The 19436-nt window shown below is 34.5% G+C and overlaps 3 protein-coding genes across 3 annotated transcripts; 1 reads left to right on the forward strand and 2 right to left on the reverse strand.

Moving 5' to 3' along the window:
- Positions 1-606: 606 nt before the first annotated feature.
- On the reverse strand, positions 607-5273 carry LOC123906607 (MYB-like transcription factor EOBII). The gene is made up of 3 exons (XM_045956551.1): positions 5135-5273; positions 4805-4934; positions 607-973 (listed from the first exon to the last, which is right to left on the reverse strand). Exons 1-3 carry the CDS (start codon positions 5271-5273, stop codon positions 607-609), a joined length of 636 nt encoding a protein of 211 aa, XP_045812507.1.
- A 4080-nt stretch (positions 5274-9353) lies between these two features.
- Positions 9354-13931, forward strand: LOC123904055. Its single transcript, XM_045953750.1, has 5 exons — positions 9354-11822; positions 11903-11985; positions 12064-12156; positions 12245-12634; positions 12715-13931. The coding sequence occupies exons 1-5, from the start codon at positions 10172-10174 to the stop codon at positions 13795-13797; spliced, it is 3300 nt and encodes a 1099-aa protein (XP_045809706.1). The 5' UTR covers positions 9354-10171; the 3' UTR covers positions 13798-13931.
- LOC123904056 lies at positions 13930-17460 on the reverse strand. The gene is made up of 2 exons (XM_045953751.1): positions 16734-17460; positions 13930-15860 (listed from the first exon to the last, which is right to left on the reverse strand). Exons 1-2 carry the CDS (start codon positions 17458-17460, stop codon positions 13930-13932), a joined length of 2658 nt encoding a protein of 885 aa, XP_045809707.1.
- Positions 17461-19436: the final 1976 nt, after the last annotated feature.

Consider the following 19436-nt stretch of genomic DNA (forward strand, 5'->3'; position numbering starts at 1 on the left):
TTATAATGATTAAAAACTTGTGTTTATATATAACTTTTTGACTAATTAACTTTTGTACAAATTTCTTATTTTAACTAATTAAAAGTCTTTATATAGTATGTACGAATAAATCTATATATTCTTTATAGATTATATGTAAGGACCCAACTAATCATTAGCTTGAGATTGAGTCAGAGATTCAATAATCAAAATCTTAACATGATAAGCTACATATTTATATACAATTCGAGACAAAAGAAGAGATCATTAAGATAATTATTTAGGATTTTACTAAAATAATACTCATATCTCACATATATAATCTACCACCTACTAACCCATTTACTATATTATAAAAATTTATAAAGAAAAAAGCATGCAGACATACTTAATAGTATATGCACCTATATATATTACAATCCATAACTAATTTAGTTCTTAATTAACACCAAACTCAAATTAAACTACTTATATATATGAACATACTTAATTATATATATGTATGTTTTTTAAGCTAGATATATAGTACTCTAGCATATAAGTGGCAAATAATTGCACTTATGAAAACATATATTATTATTAATATTATTAATTATTTAGAGATCATATAATTAATTAACCATTGATTTAATCTCCATTGAGTAATTGCATTGACCAGATATCCTCCATGCTCCAATAATTGTTGGTATTGTTGTCATTAGTACAACAACTTGATTGATGATCATTGATTATTGGAAATTGAGTTGGAAATGGTTCCAAAGTTCCTTGTTGATGATATGAAGTTGGAGAGTAAGTTTCCATTGGCTCTACAATGTTGGAAACTTGACTACTACTTGAATGGTGATGATCATTTATGTCTAAACTCATTTGTGGTTGATAATTTTGTTGATTAGGATTATCAACTTGTTTAATGTGCTTTTGTATCCTTGTCCTCCAAAAATTCTTAATCTCATTGTCAGTTCTTCCAGGAAGATGCTTTGCAATTTTGGACCACCTACAATGGTGAAATAATTTGTATAAAAAGACAATGACATATAACTGAAAAAGTAATTTTCTTGCTTGGCTATATATTGATATATTAACCACTTTGGATCAACCTAGGCTTTTCAAATGATCAATTAGTTAGTTAATTAGTAGTGTAATACAAAATTAACTTTTCTTAATTTTTTTTTGAGTATCATGAGCATGGTGTTTAAGAAATATTTTACGATATTGGGTTATAACTGACCACCTCTAAATCAATATATGGACTAGAAGCAACGTTTGTGTCAAACTGTCACTCGTTTGCTTGTTGACCAATAGTACTAGAGAACTTCTGGTATCATATATCAAAGATTGCGATGCAATTGTTATTCCAATACTCAAAAAACATAAAATAGAAAGTGAAATTTAGAGAGGGAAGATATGAAATCTCTATCTAATCACGTTAGTGATGAAGGAATTAGAGAGGGATTAAATTTTTTCGTCACCATATTTTCTTTTGCAATTTTTTTTAGTATCGATCGTTACTATCCGACAATTCCTAATTCCTAACTTTATGACCTTTGCATCAAATGTTTAGTTTTATTAAGTATATTAATGAGACTAAGAAATAAAATGAATGCAAGTCAATTAAAATGAACATGGTATGTTGAAAGCCATATGTAAAATGAGAATAGAAGGTTATAGAAAATTGTGCATGTGTGAAAAAGAGAAGAGGACTCAAATATATACATCAAGTTTCTTAAAATAGAAAGGCACAAAGTAGATATTAATAAAAAGCTGTCAAATGGTGTCACATTTTATTGATAAGTAAAAAGTAGCAACAAAAAAATTAAATAGGTATCATGTGTCCAAGTAAGACCATGTTCTTTGGTTGAGAATAAAAGTGATATGCATGTTAGATTTCACATATAAAAAGACTATTGTTATAAGATGCTCAAGGTCCCTTTGATGATACATTGGAAAAATGATGCCTTTGCTCCAAGATCATCAAAATCATATTTCTCATGCCTCAGGTAGTAGAAAGTACCATTCAATTCAAACTTCTAAAAAATCTCTCTCTCATTTCATATACATTTCTCTTCATGTTATTTTTCCTATCCAATTTCAATTTTTTTTCAAACATATAAGTTTTCTTCTTTTCTTTTATGACTATCTTAAACTTCAAATATTTTCTAGCTAGCTCTTTGTTCAAGAAAATGCCACGTGTACCAATTACCTAGCAAATTTTATTATCCCTAGCTAGTTATAAAAGTTGGCAACTTTATATATACTATATGTAAATAAGAGGTAATATTTGAAAACTTAGTTGAATAAAAACAATTATTTATGTATTTACTATTTACCTCTTAGTGTTTTGTACTTGTTTTCTTGGTTGGGAAGGAGTTAGAAGATTGGGAAGGTACACTAAGTACATAGAGTGTGGAGCTATACCCTATAGTTTATGTGTGCATTATATGTGAGTCTATATCATGAAGGAGACTCTCAAATTAATTTAATAAAAATTGCAATCTCATCCTTCTTTGTTGAGGAGCCAAAAATTGCATGGCATTGGTTTGAATCTATTTTTACTAAACTTCTTGAAATTTCTTTGTCATGTGACTAGAGTGCTATTTTAATGTGCCCCACTTTCCATGAGCTCAACCTAAAATAGAAGCTGACCTTGTCCAAGCTATTGTTTCTCAATCATTATTTTAGAGATAGCCAATTGTAAAATGAATGGCTACATAGGAAAATGCATGGCATCATTATCATATATACATACTATATTAATAATCATTATCGAGCCACACTACCTATCTAGCTCACAAATTTTTTTATTTAAGTAAAGTAACTATTTTCTATATCCCTATCTTTTATGGAATTCAATTCTCTACAACAAAATTTATCTTCAATATTGTTTGCTAATATTTTATTGAATTTATATTTCTCCAAAATTTCTTTCCCCTAATATTTTTTGCCCTTTTTCATTTTTCTCTCTCTTCTCCCACATTTGTTTTTCCTTCAAGGAGAGAGATGCATCATGCATGAGAGAATGCTTGTTTGTTTCTTACTATATGAAATCATTTCATCTAATGTGAGTCATATGTAGCGGGAGTTCTCTCGACCTCTCTCCATCCTCTCCATCTATCCATTCATCATCATCATCTCAATCATGTCATATTCTCTTTCACATATAGGAGATCTTCTACTTTCCTTTATCTCCGTACTTTTGTCTTTTTCTGGTCAAATTCTCTTAAGCTCTCTCCATACACTAGATATCGTTACAAATTTCCTCATCTCACTCTCATATATCTTCTCCCTATTATATTTTACCGCTCTTCTTTTCTCTCTTGTATTTTTATTACTTAGAAGAGACAATAGAAGTTTTGATACTTTTTCACCTTTTACAAAGTAAATTCTAGATCATATACATCCAACTTCTTTCTACCACCTCTTCATTCTATCTATCTATGTCAATAGAGGTCTTAATTCCTTTTCACCTTCTACGAAGTAAACAACTAGATCCTATACTTATTATTAATAATATTTTGCCGTTCAAAAAAAAAAAAAAACTAAGATCCTATACATCTAGTCTCCCTCTACAACCTCGATATCTTTCTCTACATGTTTCTTTCACAGATTCATAATCTATCTCTCTTGTTTCATTCTTTTTCGCATTTCTCTCTCTCTCTCTCTTCCCAATATTTCGCAAAGGATGTAGACGGTGCGTAGGGATTAAATTTGCTACAAGTTGATTAATATTTTATTGCCATTTTTTATTAAAAAAATACAAAAAAAAGTTAATACTTTTTTATTCAACTAATTTTTTTAATAAGAAAATAACCTTTTTTTTTTTTTTTGAAAATAACCTTTATTTTAATAAGTACAAGATTACATCAACTCATTCTGACATAGTACATAGTATTCATAGATCATATTAAATTTATTTTTTATTAAGCAAAAGACATTTATTAATAACATTGAAACCTATATAAGGTGTACAAAGCTAAAATTTAAATTAAAGCTATAAATTTATAATATTTCTCTAATAACCAATTAACCTCGATCCATCTTTCACATCATAGATAATAGAAGCTTAGAAAGTCGTTTAAAAAAAAAGAATTAAATTATAGAAAAGAAGGAAAAACTTTGTACTCAATGAATTCATGATATTTTTTTAAAGAAGGGCATGATAAATATAAATGGAAATAGGAAGACAATATATAATTGATGTACCTCTCTTTTCCTTATGTTCTAAAGTCACGAGATCAAAATCTCCAAAACTTCCATGCATATGTTTATAGTATATCTCAAGGAAAATTTTGTGAGAGAGAGAAAGGAGGGAGATGGAGAGGGAGAGAGAGAGATTGAATTGAGTAAAAAGGAAAACATATAACATGTACCTTTAAAGGAAAACTCTCCAACTCTCCCATATGAATATAAAACCACAAAACAAAGCATTTTGAAGCCTTTAAAAACATAGAAACTTATTTTGCACGCATAGGCAATATTTTTCAGCCATAGGTTTTACAAACTTCCATGTGTTGAAGTCTTCCTCTTGGCTAGATTTCTCTCAAGCACAAAGTTCTCTCCCATAGTCTTCCATGACCATACCTAATGCTTCCTTATAGTATTTTCTCATGGTGTGCTTACTTATATAAGGAGAGAGAGCCAATCATTTCATTTCTTTCATCTTTGTAAGACAAAGGTTAAAAGTTAATTTAATCAAGTAATAATTAAAATATACCATTTCTTCAACAAAAAATAAAATAAAATTAAGATCCATAGCTAAGTAGAGCACATGCACCATTTTTTTTAAAAAATAAATAAATAAAATTACAATAATCATATAAATATTCACCTATTTCCCCACTTTGCATGAAGTTCCATGATCAAAAGTTGTTCCTCAGGTGTAATATTCCCTCTTCTAACATCGGGACGAAGGTAGTTTAACCATCGAAGTCTGCAACTCTTTCCTGTACGTTTAAGACCTAGAAGAAGAAAACATAAATCAGGTTAATAATTTAGTATCACCATCACTAAATTAATTTTTAAAAACAAAAGTATTACCCTAGCTAGGGTTTATAGAGAAAAATATAGTAAGGAATTAAAATAATGGAAAGAGTGCTCAACATATGTAATTAACTAATATATAAATATTAAAAATATTATTTAATTTTTATAAATTTACCAGCAGCTTTGGCTAAGGAATTCCAAACACCTTCACCATGATTTGCAATATAATTGATTAAAATCAAGTCTTCTTCCATGGTCCATGGCCCCTTTCTCACTTCAGGATCTTGAGATGAGTTGCACGGTTTTTTGTCCATTATTTTTTGCATGTATATGAGAGAGAATAAAAGAGGAAGATGGAGAGAGTGTGTGTGAGTGAAAGAAGAAGTAGAGAGATGGAAATTATAATAGGTGTTGGAGGGCTTAAATAGAAGGAAAATTATATGATGTGTTACTTGTAATAAAGTATTTCTGTGAGTGATATCAAAAGGTTTTTACGTACCTAACTATGTTAATCATATTAACATCTATGCATGAATACAAAAAATAATATGTATTTGCATGCATCACTATTTTAATTTTTTTTCTTAGGTGTAAAATATTGTTTACAAACTATATTTTCCTCCTTAATTATGATGGCACATGCATATGATCAGAGAAATATATAGTGTTTATATTTATTTCTTACTATTGTAAATTCAAAAATTAAAAAGTGGAATAAATAATAATGACAACTAAATTAAACTGTTAAGCCACTATTTGGTCTATGAGTGGGAGATTTTGATAGTATGCATGAGGTTTTAGGTTCAATACTCATTGCTAACATTGTAAAAAAAAAAAAAACAAAAAAACTACTCCCTCTATCCCAAATCTTTAGTCTTTTTACCAGTTTAGTTTTGTCCCAAAACTTTAGTCCTTTGAAAAAACCAATGCACTTTTAGTGATGCTTTACCATTTTTACCCTTACTAAAGTTAAAACATTAATTAAATATATTTTCTCTTTGTTAATAAAGTAAGGGTAAAAATGACTTTACTTATCATTTTTTAATGTTTTTTAATCTCCGTGCAAAACTGCAAAAGGATTAAAGTTTTTGGACGGAGGGAGTAAATTAAACTATCTACGCAAATTAAAATTCAACCTAGCTGGAATAAACCTAGAACTTATGCGTGTAAAGAAAATTTGAATAATCAATCCAAAGAATAAAGATAAAGAGAGTAGAGGGATAGATACATCAAGATTGTTTATCCAATTTGGTCCAAATTGATCCACATTTAAGGGAGAGAGTAACTCTATGATTCATTATCAATGAGTCTTTATACCGGATATAATAGCGTTACAAAAAATTAACTTTAATAGCTAAACAAGAGCAAGCCCTAATTTTCTATTGTATCTCTCTCTCAAGAGAGTTACAAAAGTAAGAAGAAAAAACACTTATTTTTAATTGCTCACCACGAACAATCCTTAGTTTCTCTCGTTTCCTTTGTCAACCCCCCTCAATGATCATTGTTCCCGTTAATGTATATCAGGGGATCTTTCTTTTGCTGTCCCAAAAAAGAGATATTTCTTTTGTTTGCTCTGCGCCCTTTTTTTTCCTTCACCAAAACTTTATCCCATTGGAGTTTCACAGTAAAAATTTTAACGAGATATATGTTGTTTATGCCTTTAACTTTTTTTACGTTGGGTTTGGGCCTAGTCCCCAAATATTTATAATTTCTCTCTCTTTTTTTATAATTAAATTTAAAATTAAAAGACATCTTTGTCCTTTATTTAAAAAACAACAAAAAAAACTCTCAATGATTTTTACTCAAGAACTCACTAGAGAAAGCATTTTTCTGTTCTATACTATAATAACTTGAATGTTGTGAATTTTTTTCGTAAATTCTTTGTTTTCAATTTTAAGAATTTAAAATTTGTTGAGTATTAATTTGAATGAATGTATATTTTATTATTTTAGTAAAAGAAAAATAACTATTATTTTACACCAACTCATACGATTAGGACTAATACGATTTACTAGTCTTTTGAGCCAAGGAATAAAATGTAGTTTCTTTTTTCTAGGTGTAAAAAAAAGATACTAGTATGTTTTAAACTCAGAAGTTTCGGATTATTATTTTAGATATATGAGGTTACAAATATAAATTCAATGAGACAGTTGAGTTTGCTAATTTTTAGAAACAACGAGAAATACAATGCAACCAGAAACACAAATGATCCAGGAAACGGCAAGAACGGAAACAACGGAAATGGAGGACGATGATGGAATTTACCAAATCTCCCTTCCAGCCACAATAGATGCAGCAGAGACCATCCGTATGAGGATGAACGAAGAAGGGGATCTAACCGTTATTGAGTGTTAAGAACATGACATCCATGAAAAAGTAGAGAGAAAAGTTAGAAAACTAGTAACTAATGCAACTAACTATATCTCTAATATCCAGGACGGACCCGTTTACTTTGAGGATTTTGGAATCTCGAATCCCAAGAACTTTGGAGAAACTTCCCAAAATGGAAAGCTATGATGGCATTGCGGACTCAGACGAGCACCTAGAGGCTAGAGCACATTGACACCGTCCTGGACTACTACCAGGCACGCGGGAAGACAAAATGCTAACTCTTCGTTCTCACCATCAAAGGCGCCGCCTTACTTGGTTCAAAGGATTAGAAGACGACTTTGTAGACTTATGGAGAGAGCTATGTAGAGCATTCTCATCTCATTTCTCAGCACGAAAGATTTTGCTAATTTTTAGAGCATTGTACTATTTTTTTTCTTCATCTGGTTTTTTCCATTGAATTTTATAGGTAAGCAGTTGTAATTTCTTTAGCTTCCACTTGGAGTTTGATCTAGTCTCCAAGTTTTGTATTCCTTTTTTACACAATATAATTTTTGTGATGACTTGGTTTTTTAGATAAATAAAAAGATGTCAATATGGTTGAAATATTGGAGTCATACTTTTGCTTAAAAATCATTTATATATAAAGTGGGAAAAAAGGTACAAACAGCACTTGGCTCATCAATAAAATTAACTATAAGGGATACTTAAAAATACTCTTTAAATCAAAGAAATATTTGAATTGTTACCATCTTCATATCCCGGGAATACAGGTAATTGAAAACAGATTACTATTCTAAACCTAATTCTTTTTAAGATTTCTATTTCGATGAACTGGTTACCACCAACAAATAAAGATTCCAAAATTACTCAACTATCTAAGTAAGCACTAAAGTAGATAATTATGCTATTTGTAATATAAACATGTCTTGTGAGGACCTATTTTCATGAAGTACACTTAATTGAATTCACCACATCCTCCACATTAGGATCCTTGAATGAGAAGATGAAGTTATTTCTTGTCCCCAAATTGTCCAAGGGACCGAGTAACAAAATATACTTCCTCCCTTTTGTTGCATTGGTATATAGTACAAATAACTCTTCTAATTAATAATTTCCAACTAACTAAAGATTATTTTATACCATACCAACAATATGACATTTAACAAATAAATGCTCTTCCGATTCAACCCCCTCGAACATACGTATCCTCGCCACACCCAACACACCTCTCTTGAGCATAATTAACTATCACAAATGAATGGTCAGTGGCAGGACTTTTTGCCAGCGGGTTGCGTCAAGTAGGTCTACAACGAAAAATGAGTATCATAGCTAGAGTTGTCGGGACTTGGACAACCCGAGTGCAATTCTTACCATTCGGGACCTCGTTCTAAACTATAAGCTGGGTTTAAATTTTTTATATGAAACTCTTGTGCATACAAATAAAATAGAGGATATTCATGTTCGGTTATAAGGTTTGATCGATTGTTCTTTTGCTGTATATTAAATTGCTCAGAGTGAAGAATTAGCGTGTTTGTGGAATGCACTCTTCGAAGTCTCTTAATGAATTATTCCACTTATTTCATGTATCATGTAGGTGTTTACACTGATTTTTGGTAAACAACCGCTAGTTTAAATTAATTACTTGAGAGATCAACTAGTAAATCTCGGGACAATTGTTTATGCATTTTGTTAAAGGAAACTTGGAAGTTTATTTTTGAAGACATCCTTATTTTATAAAAGAACAATATGTTTGATTTCTGAAACATATGTTAAATGCAATTAAAGCAAGTTCACTCGAACGAGGGAACTAATAAAAAGCAGAATTTGTAAATGCTTTAAGAAAATAAAGACTTATGAAACATAAATTTGCATTTGGAATGTAAAAGTTACAAAGAAAATGTAAAGGTTCACCGATTCATACATCTTTCTCGAATAACTCGTTTCTCGCTTTAACATGGATACTTTGAGTGTTTGAGATTTTGTGTAAATGAATTGTGACCCCTACTTCGACTACATATACTTCTATTTATAGAAAATTAAGCAACGTCTATCCTAACGTTAAACTACTAAACTTCAGCCACGCGTCCTTTGCATTTGAAATGAACCAAGGCCTGTAAACCGTTGTAACCGTCGAAGTCGAATCACCCTTAAATGATAAAAATTGCTCTAAGTCCACAATTCTTGATTACTTCGATTCATTGGCTTCCATCGAAAGATTCTTTCAGTCTCGAGCTATGAAGCTTTTCCATTAGGATTCTCTTGTTCTTGAAGACATTAAAGACTAAGACTACCTAAAGCCATTTCAACAGGTTTTTTATAGCAATAAATGTCTTTGGAACTGGAGATTATAACATATTTTACCTTGAGCTAAAATATGGGATAACAAATTGCCCCCAAAAATGCCTATTTCGATTTGAATGACTCGAATGAAATAAGAGATTGGCATTTTTTCAAAGTACTTCTTTCCAAATGCCATTCCTTTTCTTTCGATTTGATGATGTCATGGTATTTAAGAAGATAACCGTTTCACTTCTTTCAAAACTGTCACGTTCTGCATCCTTTTGAGTAGTGGGACACGCGTCAGCCTGAGAAGTTGAATCGGAATAGACAAAAAGCGCTTTTTCAGCATTTATCTTTTTAATTAAATTTTGTCTTAATCCAAGATTGCCTATAAATAGAGCTCTGTCACTTCAGTTGAAACCTTTCCAACTTCTTTCAAAGCTTTTCACGCTCCAAAATCTCTCAAAATCTTTCTCCAAATCTTGAAACATCAAAGATTCAAAACAAATTTGAACTTACCGGATCTTTGATCACCTTCTTCAGTTCGCATCTTTCAAGATCTCAGATCTACATCTTTTCCTTTGTTTTCCCAAGAACTTTCATGGCGTCTTCATCTAACAAATTTCAAGTTCCTTTCGCTGGAAAATGGAACGACTTCTCTGTTGCTGATGATGGAATGAAGTATGTTCCAGAACCCAAGGGTAGCAAAGAGCACCGAGAAATTTGGGAAAGTCAGGTAATGATTCCCTTTGCTATTGATAACAATGTTTATGCTTTTGGTGGTCCGATTCCAGATGATATGAATTTGACTAGGGAAGTAGACGAGATATTTCCATGTCTCGAAACCTGCGAGCCTAGGATCTTTGATAGCAAACCCTATAACTTTGAATATATGCTGACAAATTATAAACCCTTTCGATCCCATCCTTATTACGGAAATAGCCTTTACCTTACTTGGCTTGATCGAATAGAGCAATCCTTTGGTAAATTCTGGAAAGATTACGGAATCTTTGAGTTAATACAGTTTTCTAGGATAGGACCCAAATACCAACCTGAAATGCTCATTGCTGCGATGCATTTCTTTGAAAAATCTACCAACACCTTTCATTTTAAAAGTGGTATGATGACACCTACCCTGTTCGATGTGTCAGCTATCACAGGGTTAAGACCCACTGGCAAAACTTACAGCCCTGATGATGTTAGTGATAACATCACTTTAAACTACAAAGAAAACGCCTTTTCTGCCTTTATCCTCAAACATTCAGGACCTGAGAATGAAGAAGTCTCAGATGAAGAACATGTGGCCTTTCTCACTCTATGGCTATCCCATTATGTATTTTGCTCTCGATCTCTCCAAATTGCTAGGAAATTTATACCCATGGCTGTGCAAATACATGAAGGATGCCATTTTGCCTTAGGACGCCTTCTGCTGGCAACTCTGTATGAGTCGATTGGGGAAGTTTGTGATAACCTGAAAGGTTTAGTTCCTGCCAAGTCGAAATCGAAGAAAGCTGCGCCAGATGGATGTTTTCAAGCTGCTGGGCCAATGTGGCTATTACAGTTGTGGTTGAATGCCACCTTTGAAAAAGAACTTGGTTTGTTCATTCCCACTGAACATCACGCTTCGATAGCTAAAAGGAAAATCGAAGGTACTCGTTTAATAAGGCTTCAACCTAATCCCCTTGAACAGAACTCTCAACAGCTATTCATGAAGTACATGAAAATTTTCTTAGCCATCGACCAATTCAAGCCTGAACACGCTCCATTTGTGAAGAGAACCATTGGTCCCTCCTGGTTCGTCAAAGAGATACCAGTGTTGAATCCTAACGCTGAGGAGGAAATAAATGAAACTTGGACAGCCTACTTAGATCCTACTATTCTGTCTATTCGAATTGGTACCCTATCTTCTGAATATGCATTAATTGGGTATCAACCGAACTTGGTTTCTAGACAGTTTGGCTTTTCACAGCTTCGACCAAAGAGCATGTATATAAGGAAGAAAAACATCGTGCTTGGGACAACTGTGACTTCCACTTTGTATGAAAGGTACATGAAGATTAGTCGTGACAACGTTTATGGCTTCGAGCCATTTGACTTCAACCTTTCTTACTACTGTACACAAGAGTTTGCCAACTGGTGGAGGCGATATTTCGACAGCAAACACCTAGGAGATGCAGTGCTTATCTCGAGGTTGGAGAGTGGGTTTACTCGACCTCAGATAAAGAGAATCGAACAGCAAGTCAAGACTACAGGTAACTTGTCTATATATGCACTTTCTTTTACCAAATATTCCCATATTGTTTCGATTTAAACTTTTGCTTATGTTTCCTAGTTACCAAAAAACAAGCTGCAGAATCTGCTAAGACAGTTAAAGAAAAAACATCAAAGTCAGTTGAGTCTGAAGAACCTTCTAAGGTACATATTGAATCGAAACTTGTTTTCCTTTGAAACATTCTAAGTTAAATCTTTACTTTTCTAACCCACTTCTTCTAGGCACGTAAAAGACCAACCAACGTCCCTTCCACTGAGACTGGCCCATCGAAGAAGCCAAAACCTAACACAATAGTCGTCAGTGACGAAGAAGAGGTATAAGTTTTTTCTAAATTATTTCCAAAGTTCCTCTCAACTCAAATCCCTTAATTCGAATACTTCTTGTTTCTACTTCTATTTGCAGGAAGACGAAGAACAAAGTTTCCAGAGAAAGAGGGGCCAGCCTTCTGTGATTATTGAAACAAATATCCCAGAAACTACCTCTGATAATCTTTCTACTGAAGAGAAAGAAAAGAAGATGAAAGAAAAGAGAGAGAAGCAGGAAAGGAAAGCGAAGAGGAAAGAGGAAAAGAAGAAAGAAGGAAAGAAAAGTTCAGAGGATCGAACCCGGGATAAAAAACATAAAAAATCAAAGTCCTCAAGTGATCCTTCTGCAACCAACCTTAAATCTCCTTCGATCTCGAATGAACAACAAGAGCCTATCCCTGACGCTGAAGTTCAAGAAGATGCTGCTATGCCTGATGCTACACTCAAAGAATCGGACAACATGCCCCAGCAAGACAACAATCCAGAGGTACTTGTACTACTTTACTTGCATTTTCTGATTTATAATAAGTAAAGTTATATTCCCTCATATTCGATTCTGTTTTTCAGGACATCCTATCGAACAAGTCTAGTGGTGATACTCTCAAAGATAGTGAGACCACTATTTCTGAAAAAGTCATACCAGAGCCTAGTCAAGATCAATCAGAGCCTCCTATGTCTGCAGAGATTGATAACAAGACTTCTCCTTTCAAGGAATGGAACGAAAATCCAACAGTCGAGGTCGATGCTGATGAATCTTCCTCAGAGGAAGAAGACTTTGATTCTGAAGCCATAAAAGAAGCAGAGGCTGGTGGATCAGAATTGCTACCTGAAACTTCGACATCGAAGCTGTCAGCCAGCCTAGGGCTCGCTGAAGAAGAATTCATTTCTTTGCAAATTCATGATCCTGAAGCTGCTCTAAAACTTCTGATTTCTAAAACAACTACTGATCCCGTAAGTTCGAGTGGACCTAGTAATTCAACTGCTTCAGACTCAGAAATCAATTCTTCTGTTCGACAAGACTCTCTGATTTCAAAGCTGTATACGGATTTCATCAATGGAGACATCTTGGCATCAGTTGAGGAACACCCTGCTAATGCTTTCAAGCACAAGTCCTTTTTGAACAAGTTGCACAATCCTCAGACTGACCTCGAAACCTTGAGAAAAGTTATCCAGCTCGAATCGATCTTGGACCAGTTTGCTACCACAGTGCAAAACCTGAAACGCAACTCTCAGAAACTTGTTGGTCAACAGGCTGCTTATGATGCATTATTTGAGAAGGCCATGGCTGCCCAATCAAAAGTTGACCAAATGAAAGCACAAGTTCAGCAACCAGGTCTTGGGATTCAAGAATGTACCAACAATATTTCCAAGTGGGAGGCAGAAATAGATTCTTTTCGAGCTGAGATTGCTGATCGAGAGAAAAAGATTCTTGAAGAGAAAGCAAAGCGTATAAAGATTGAAGAAGCTGTTGCTGCTACCACTCAAGAATCTATTCGCGAAGCTGCGAAGGAAGGTATTTCCCACTTCAGTGCTGCCACTGTGATCAAAGAAGAGATCAAATCTCTCGAAGACGCAATCAAGATCCAGACTGTCGAAGTTGGCCTTATTAAGGACCATTATGCTGATTTCAAATCTAAGTGTTTGTCTTAGATTTTCTTTTGATGTTTTGTTTTTATTTCTCGAACAATTATCTGGTTTTGTTTTATTTGGTTTGTAACCTTGACAATTGCCTTTTATGGCACTTTTACTTCGTTTATGCCATTTCAATTTCGTTTCGAATATTTATTCTGTGCTAATATTAACTTCTAAAAGTGTTGGTTTATATTTTTTCAAATACTTACCATTTATATTCAAGGTTCGCTTTTCTGAAGTCAATTCTTCTATTTCATATGCACCATTCGAAAATACTTGTATTATTTTAAAAGGTCCTTCCCAATTTGGAGACCATTTGCCTAAAACTCTATCTTTTTTGTCCATAGGCAAAATAACTTTCCAAACTAAATTCCCCACGTCAAAGGTTTTTGATTTAACCTTCTTATTATAGGCCTTTGCTACTCTTTCTTTTTGTCTACTTAATGTATCAAGCGCTCTTAGCCTTTCTTCGTCTAAATCAACCAATTCATCAAACATCATACTCCAATAATGATCAGTTGGTATCTCCATTTGTCTTTGAATTCTGATAGATTGCAAATAAATTTCTACTGGTAACACAGCATCATGACCATACGTTAATCGAAATGGAGTAGAATTTGTTGATTCTTTAGGGGAATTTCTACATGCCCATAAGACTTGATTTAAAGTCTTGTTCCAATTTCTTGGCTTTTGAGCAATATGTTTTCTGATTAATCCAATAATAATTTTATTGGCAGCTTCTACTTGACCATTTGCTTGTGCATAATAAGGTGTCGAAGTCAAAAGTTTAAACCCTGTTTGCCTGGCGAATTCTTGCATCTTTCGACCAGTAAACACTGAACCTTGATCAGTTGTGATGGTTTCAGGGATTCCAAACCTGTAAATAATGTGGTTTTGGATAAAACTTATAACTTCTTCTTGATCAACGTTGGGCAAAGGTATAGCTTCGATCCATTTGGTAAAATAATCAACACCAACTATTATGTACTTTTGATTTTTTGATGATGCTGGTTTTATTTCACCAATTAAATCCAATGCCCAACCTCTAAATGGCCAAGGTTTTATTATCGAATGTAATTCGCTTGCAGGTACATGTTGGATTCCTGCATGTTTTTGACAGTCTTGACAACCTTTAGCAAAATCTATGCAATCTTTCAACATAGATGGCCAGTACATGCCTTGTCGAACTAAAAGCCATTTCATCTTATGGCCTGATTGGTGAGAACCACAAGCCCCACTATGAACATCAGATATTGCTATGTAGGCCTCATTCTCACTAAGGCATTTCAATAGTACTCCTTCGAGGGTCTTTTTAAACAATTCATTACCAATGATCACATAATTTGATGCCCTGTATTTGATCTTTCGAGGAGCACTCCCGATTGGATTTTCCAAATATTCTACAATTGGTTTTCTCCAATCACCATCTATTAAATTGTCAATGACCAAAATTTGGAGTTCATCATAATTCATTTCTTTATCAGAATTATTTATGTCATTTGGTGACATCTCTGCCCCCTCAAGTTTTGGTATTGACAATTCCAATTGCATTGGCTCATTAGAAATCAATTTTTCTTTGATTTCTATTAATTGTTCTAGCTTTGCTTTGGACACCTTGTATCCTGAAGCAATCTGGGCTAAGTCATTAGCTTCTTGATTTTCTATTCGAGGGACATGTTCAATATCAATCGAATCGAAACGTTTTAGTAACGCATTTGCTATGACAAAATAACGAATCAAATGCTCTTTGATACATTTGTATTCTTTGGTCAGTTGTTTCAAAACTAGTTCTGAATCACCTTTTATTTTAACGTCTCTTGCCCCCAGGCTTAATAATATTTCTAATCCTGCTATCAAAGCCTCATATTCAGCCTCATTGTTCGAACAAATACCATTAATCCTGTATTTGAACTTAGTAGGAATCTTTTGTGGGGAAATTATCAAAATACCTATCCCAGTACCATGTTGATGTCTAGACCCATCGAAATACAGAGTCCATGGTTCTAGAGCAATGTAATTTTGAGGTGATTCAATTGCTGAATGATCAACAATGAAGTCAGCCACTATTTGGCCTTTAATTGCTGTCAAAGGTTTGTATGAAAGTGAATATTCAGAAAGAGCTAAAGCCCATCTCCCAATTCGACTATGTAAAATTGGTTTTAGCAACATATGTTTAATAACATCATAATGAGAATAAACATAAACATCAATAGGCTTTATATAATGCTTCAATTTCATACAAGAAAAGTACAAACAAAGACAAAGCTTTTCAATACTACTATATCTAGTTTCAACATCATTAAGGACTCTACTTAGATAATAGATGGCCTTTTCTTCGCCATTTTCGTCCTCTTGGGCTAACATACTACCTAATGTGGTATCAGATGCTGAAATATACAACTTCATAAACTTATTTCTAATTGGTGGCATCAGAGTTGGAGGATTAGACAAGTATCTTTTGATTGCATCGAATGCTTCTTGCTGATCCTGCCCCCAAGTAAAAACATCCTCTTTCTTGAGTCGAAGCAATGGTGAAAAAGCTTGGGCTTTACCACTTAGATTCGAAATGAATCTTCTCAGAAAGTTGATCTTTCCTAACAAGGATTGAAGTTGCTTTTTGTTTGTTGGAGGGTTAGTCTCCAAAATCGCTTTTGTCTTGTTTTGGTTTATCTCAATGCCTTTTTTATGCACCACAAATCCAAGGAAATCTCCTGCATGCACACAAAAAGCACATTTCAATGGATTCATTTTCAATCCATATTTTCTCATCCTTTCGAATGACTTTTTCAAGCAAACCAAATGATCATTTTGTGACGACGATTTAACAATAATGTCATCAATATATACTTGCATAAAAGTATCTATAAAATCATGGAAAATTGAGTTCATTGCTCTTTGGTATGTGGCTCCAGCATTTTTCAATCCAAATGGCATTACGACCCATTCATAGGTACCCAAAGCCCCTGGGCATCGAAAAGCTGTTTTTGCCACATCTTCCTCGGCGATAAAAATTTGGTTATATCCAGAATACCCATCTAACATGCTAAGATATTCGAAGCCTGCTGCTGAATCTATTAACATTTCTGCTACAGGCATCGAATATTCATCTTTGGGGGTAGCATTATTTAAGTCCCTAAAATCTATACATATTCTAAGAGAACCATTTTTCTTAATGACAGGAACTATATTTGCTAACCATTCGACATACCTGGCAGTCCGGATGAACTTGCTTCTCAGCAGCCTTTCGATTTCCTCCTTGATCTTAGATAGGATTTCTGGTGCGAATCTTCTTGGTGATTGTTTAACTGGTTTCTTGTCTGGTCGAATGGGTAATCTATGCTCGACCAAATTTCTGTCTAAACCTGGCATTTCATTGTAATCCCAAGCAAAACAATCCTTGAACTCTTTAAGGAGTTCGACCAGTTTATCACGCAAGTCCTTTGGGATATTGGCACTTATGTATGTTGGCCTTTTGATAGAGCCATCTCCAATATCTATTTCCTCCAAAGGATCTTGGGCCTGCATCTTTTGACTGGAACTGGAAGGATCTTTCTCAAATCCTAATGGTTCTTCATCATAGATGCAGTCCATTTTTTGAGTCATTGGCAATAATTTGCCATTTTCACAGTTGTTGGCTTCGATAGCCATATTTTCTTGCAGCATTGTGGCTTCTAAAGCCATCTTTATCTTGTTTTCGGCCATATAAGCCGAAATCTTGGCCCAAGCATTGGGCTTAGTCATCGTAGTACTCTTCAAGGTCCCACCCAGTTGGGCGGACTTTGCCTTCATCCACATGTGGACCTTCGTCTATCTCCTCTCTCTCCCAAATGAATCCATGGGTTGGATCCAATTTGACAGAATGGTAGACATTATCAGCAGGGGCATAGGCATATCCCTGTTCAGTGCATGGCGATATATTCGCCAATTTCTTATCAAATGAGTGCTTGGTTATGTGGTGTGTTTCAGCCCTAAAATAACTTTGATCAGCTTCGATATTTTCTACCACACCATCATCTCTCCAAATACTCACTCTCTGATGGAGAGTCGAAGGCACTGCTCCAACACCATGTATCCACTCCCTTCCTAGAAGCAGATTATAATTGGCCTTCGATGCTACAACCAAAAACAAAGTTGGCCTGACAGTGCTGCCAACTGCCACATCGACTTGAATTGCCCCCAGCGAGAAACCAGTCTCACCTTCGTAATTCGAAAGAACGATGTTGTGAGGGTGCAAGTCAGTAGAGAATTTACCAATCTTGGTAATCATGAATTCTGGCATCAGGTTTACTGCTGCTCCTCCATCAATCAACACTTTGTTGACCCCCACATTGTTTACTTTGGCCTGAATAAAGAGGGGTTTCAAATGATTCTTCATTCCCTCAGTTGGCCTCTCAAAATTGGCCATCTGTTCCTCTAAGCAGCCATTATTCATTACATAATAACACATTGGCTTGTGTAAAGCCAATTCAGACTCATCGAATTCATCCTCCCCTTCAGTCACTTCTGACCACACGTCATACTCAGCAGGGAGGATCGAAACTACATTTACCAGCACATCAAATTCGGGATCTGAATCGAGGAGATCCTCATCTTCCATGTTCTCTCCTTCAAACTCATTCTCAACCTTTTGAACACCCTCTAGTTGAGTCAATCTTTCTTTCATAGGCCTTCTAGCCACTTCGACAACCTGTTTTCCTTTGTTGTCTTCAGTCTTTTGAGCCTCTTGAAGGGAGAGTCTTTGTTGGCGCTGATGCCTACGCCATTGTGTGCGGGTCATGGGATTCTTTCCCTTGTAATTGTTTCTGTAAGCATACTTCTTCGAATCGACAGAATGACTCGAACTTCCCTTGTCAACAGAATTTTTGACAAAGTTGGATGCAGGACCATGAACCCATTTGTTCATTGGTGATTTGTTGGATGGCACAAAAGTATTTGGGTTGCCCAACCTTTGATGTATTGGTTTAGCATGCGCCATGTTCTGTTTTTTCATTGGCCTTGAGTTTGGCCAATTCTCTTTGTTCCTTCTGAATGGTATAAACTTGTTAAGGCCCTCAGTAGCCTTCTTGTCGAATACAGCACTGCACCTTGGGCAAAGCATCACCTCAGACTTGTTAAGCTTACACCTTTGCAGAAAATCAATCAGTTCCTCTTCAGCCCCAGGATATACTACTTTCATTTTCTCATAGTACTCATTCTCTGGAATAGAAACTAATTGAGCGCCTCCTGATAAGTCCATGGCATCGATCATCAAGCATTCGACCGGTTCCACATAGGAAGCATCAGATATTTGTAGTGGATCTTCGTCAATTTTCATCTTGTGTCCGGATTTCTCTCCAAACTTCAGCCTTCCATCTTTCAAAGCCTTTTGAACCAGATCCCTGAAAAGAACACATTGTGAGGTTTTATGACCCAAAAAATTATGAAATTTGCAAAAACCTCTTTTCTTTTGCTGTTCGAGGGGAGGCACTTTCAATCCCTTTGGAACAACAATTTGGCCATCAGTAACCAACAAATCAAATATTTCATCACATTTAGTTATATCAAACGAATAAGTTTTAGCGACAAATTTATCATTCTTGGGTTCGACAGGATTTTTTCCATTCGAAGGTTTTAGTAATTTGCAGACATAGGGAGGGCCAGGTTTTAATTCGGCCACA

This window comes from Trifolium pratense, linkage group LG2 (genome assembly GCF_020283565.1).
Source record: "Trifolium pratense cultivar HEN17-A07 linkage group LG2, ARS_RC_1.1, whole genome shotgun sequence".
Classification (NCBI taxonomy): Eukaryota; Viridiplantae; Streptophyta; class Magnoliopsida; order Fabales; family Fabaceae; genus Trifolium; species Trifolium pratense.

Excerpts from the sequence above, each read along its gene's own strand:
- LOC123904055 (XM_045953750.1), top strand. The coding sequence starts at position 10,172 with ATGGCGTCTTCATCTAACAAATTTCAAGTTCCTTTCGCTGGAAAATGG. Across the intron at positions 11,823-11,902 it reads ACAGCAAGTCAAGACTACAG|TTACCAAAAAACAAGCTGCA; the intron begins GTAACTTGTCTA and ends TATGTTTCCTAG. Across the intron at positions 12,635-12,714 it reads AGCAAGACAACAATCCAGAG|GACATCCTATCGAACAAGTC; the intron begins GTACTTGTACTA and ends TCTGTTTTTCAG.
- LOC123904056 (XM_045953751.1), bottom strand. The coding sequence starts at position 17,460 with ATGGCTTTAGAAGCCACAATGCTGCAAGAAAATATGGCTATCGAAGCC. Across the intron at positions 15,861-16,733 it reads TCGATGCCCAGGGGCTTTGG|CAATTAAAGGCCAAATAGTG; the intron begins GTACCTATGAAT and ends AACCTTTGACAG.
- LOC123906607 (XM_045956551.1), bottom strand. The coding sequence starts at position 5,273 with ATGGACAAAAAACCGTGCAACTCATCTCAAGATCCTGAAGTGAGAAAG. Across the intron at positions 4,935-5,134 it reads TTCCTTAGCCAAAGCTGCTG|GTCTTAAACGTACAGGAAAG; the intron begins GTAAATTTATAA and ends TTCTTCTTCTAG. Across the intron at positions 974-4,804 it reads CATGCAAAGTGGGGAAATAG|GTGGTCCAAAATTGCAAAGC; the intron begins GTGAATATTTAT and ends TCACCATTGTAG.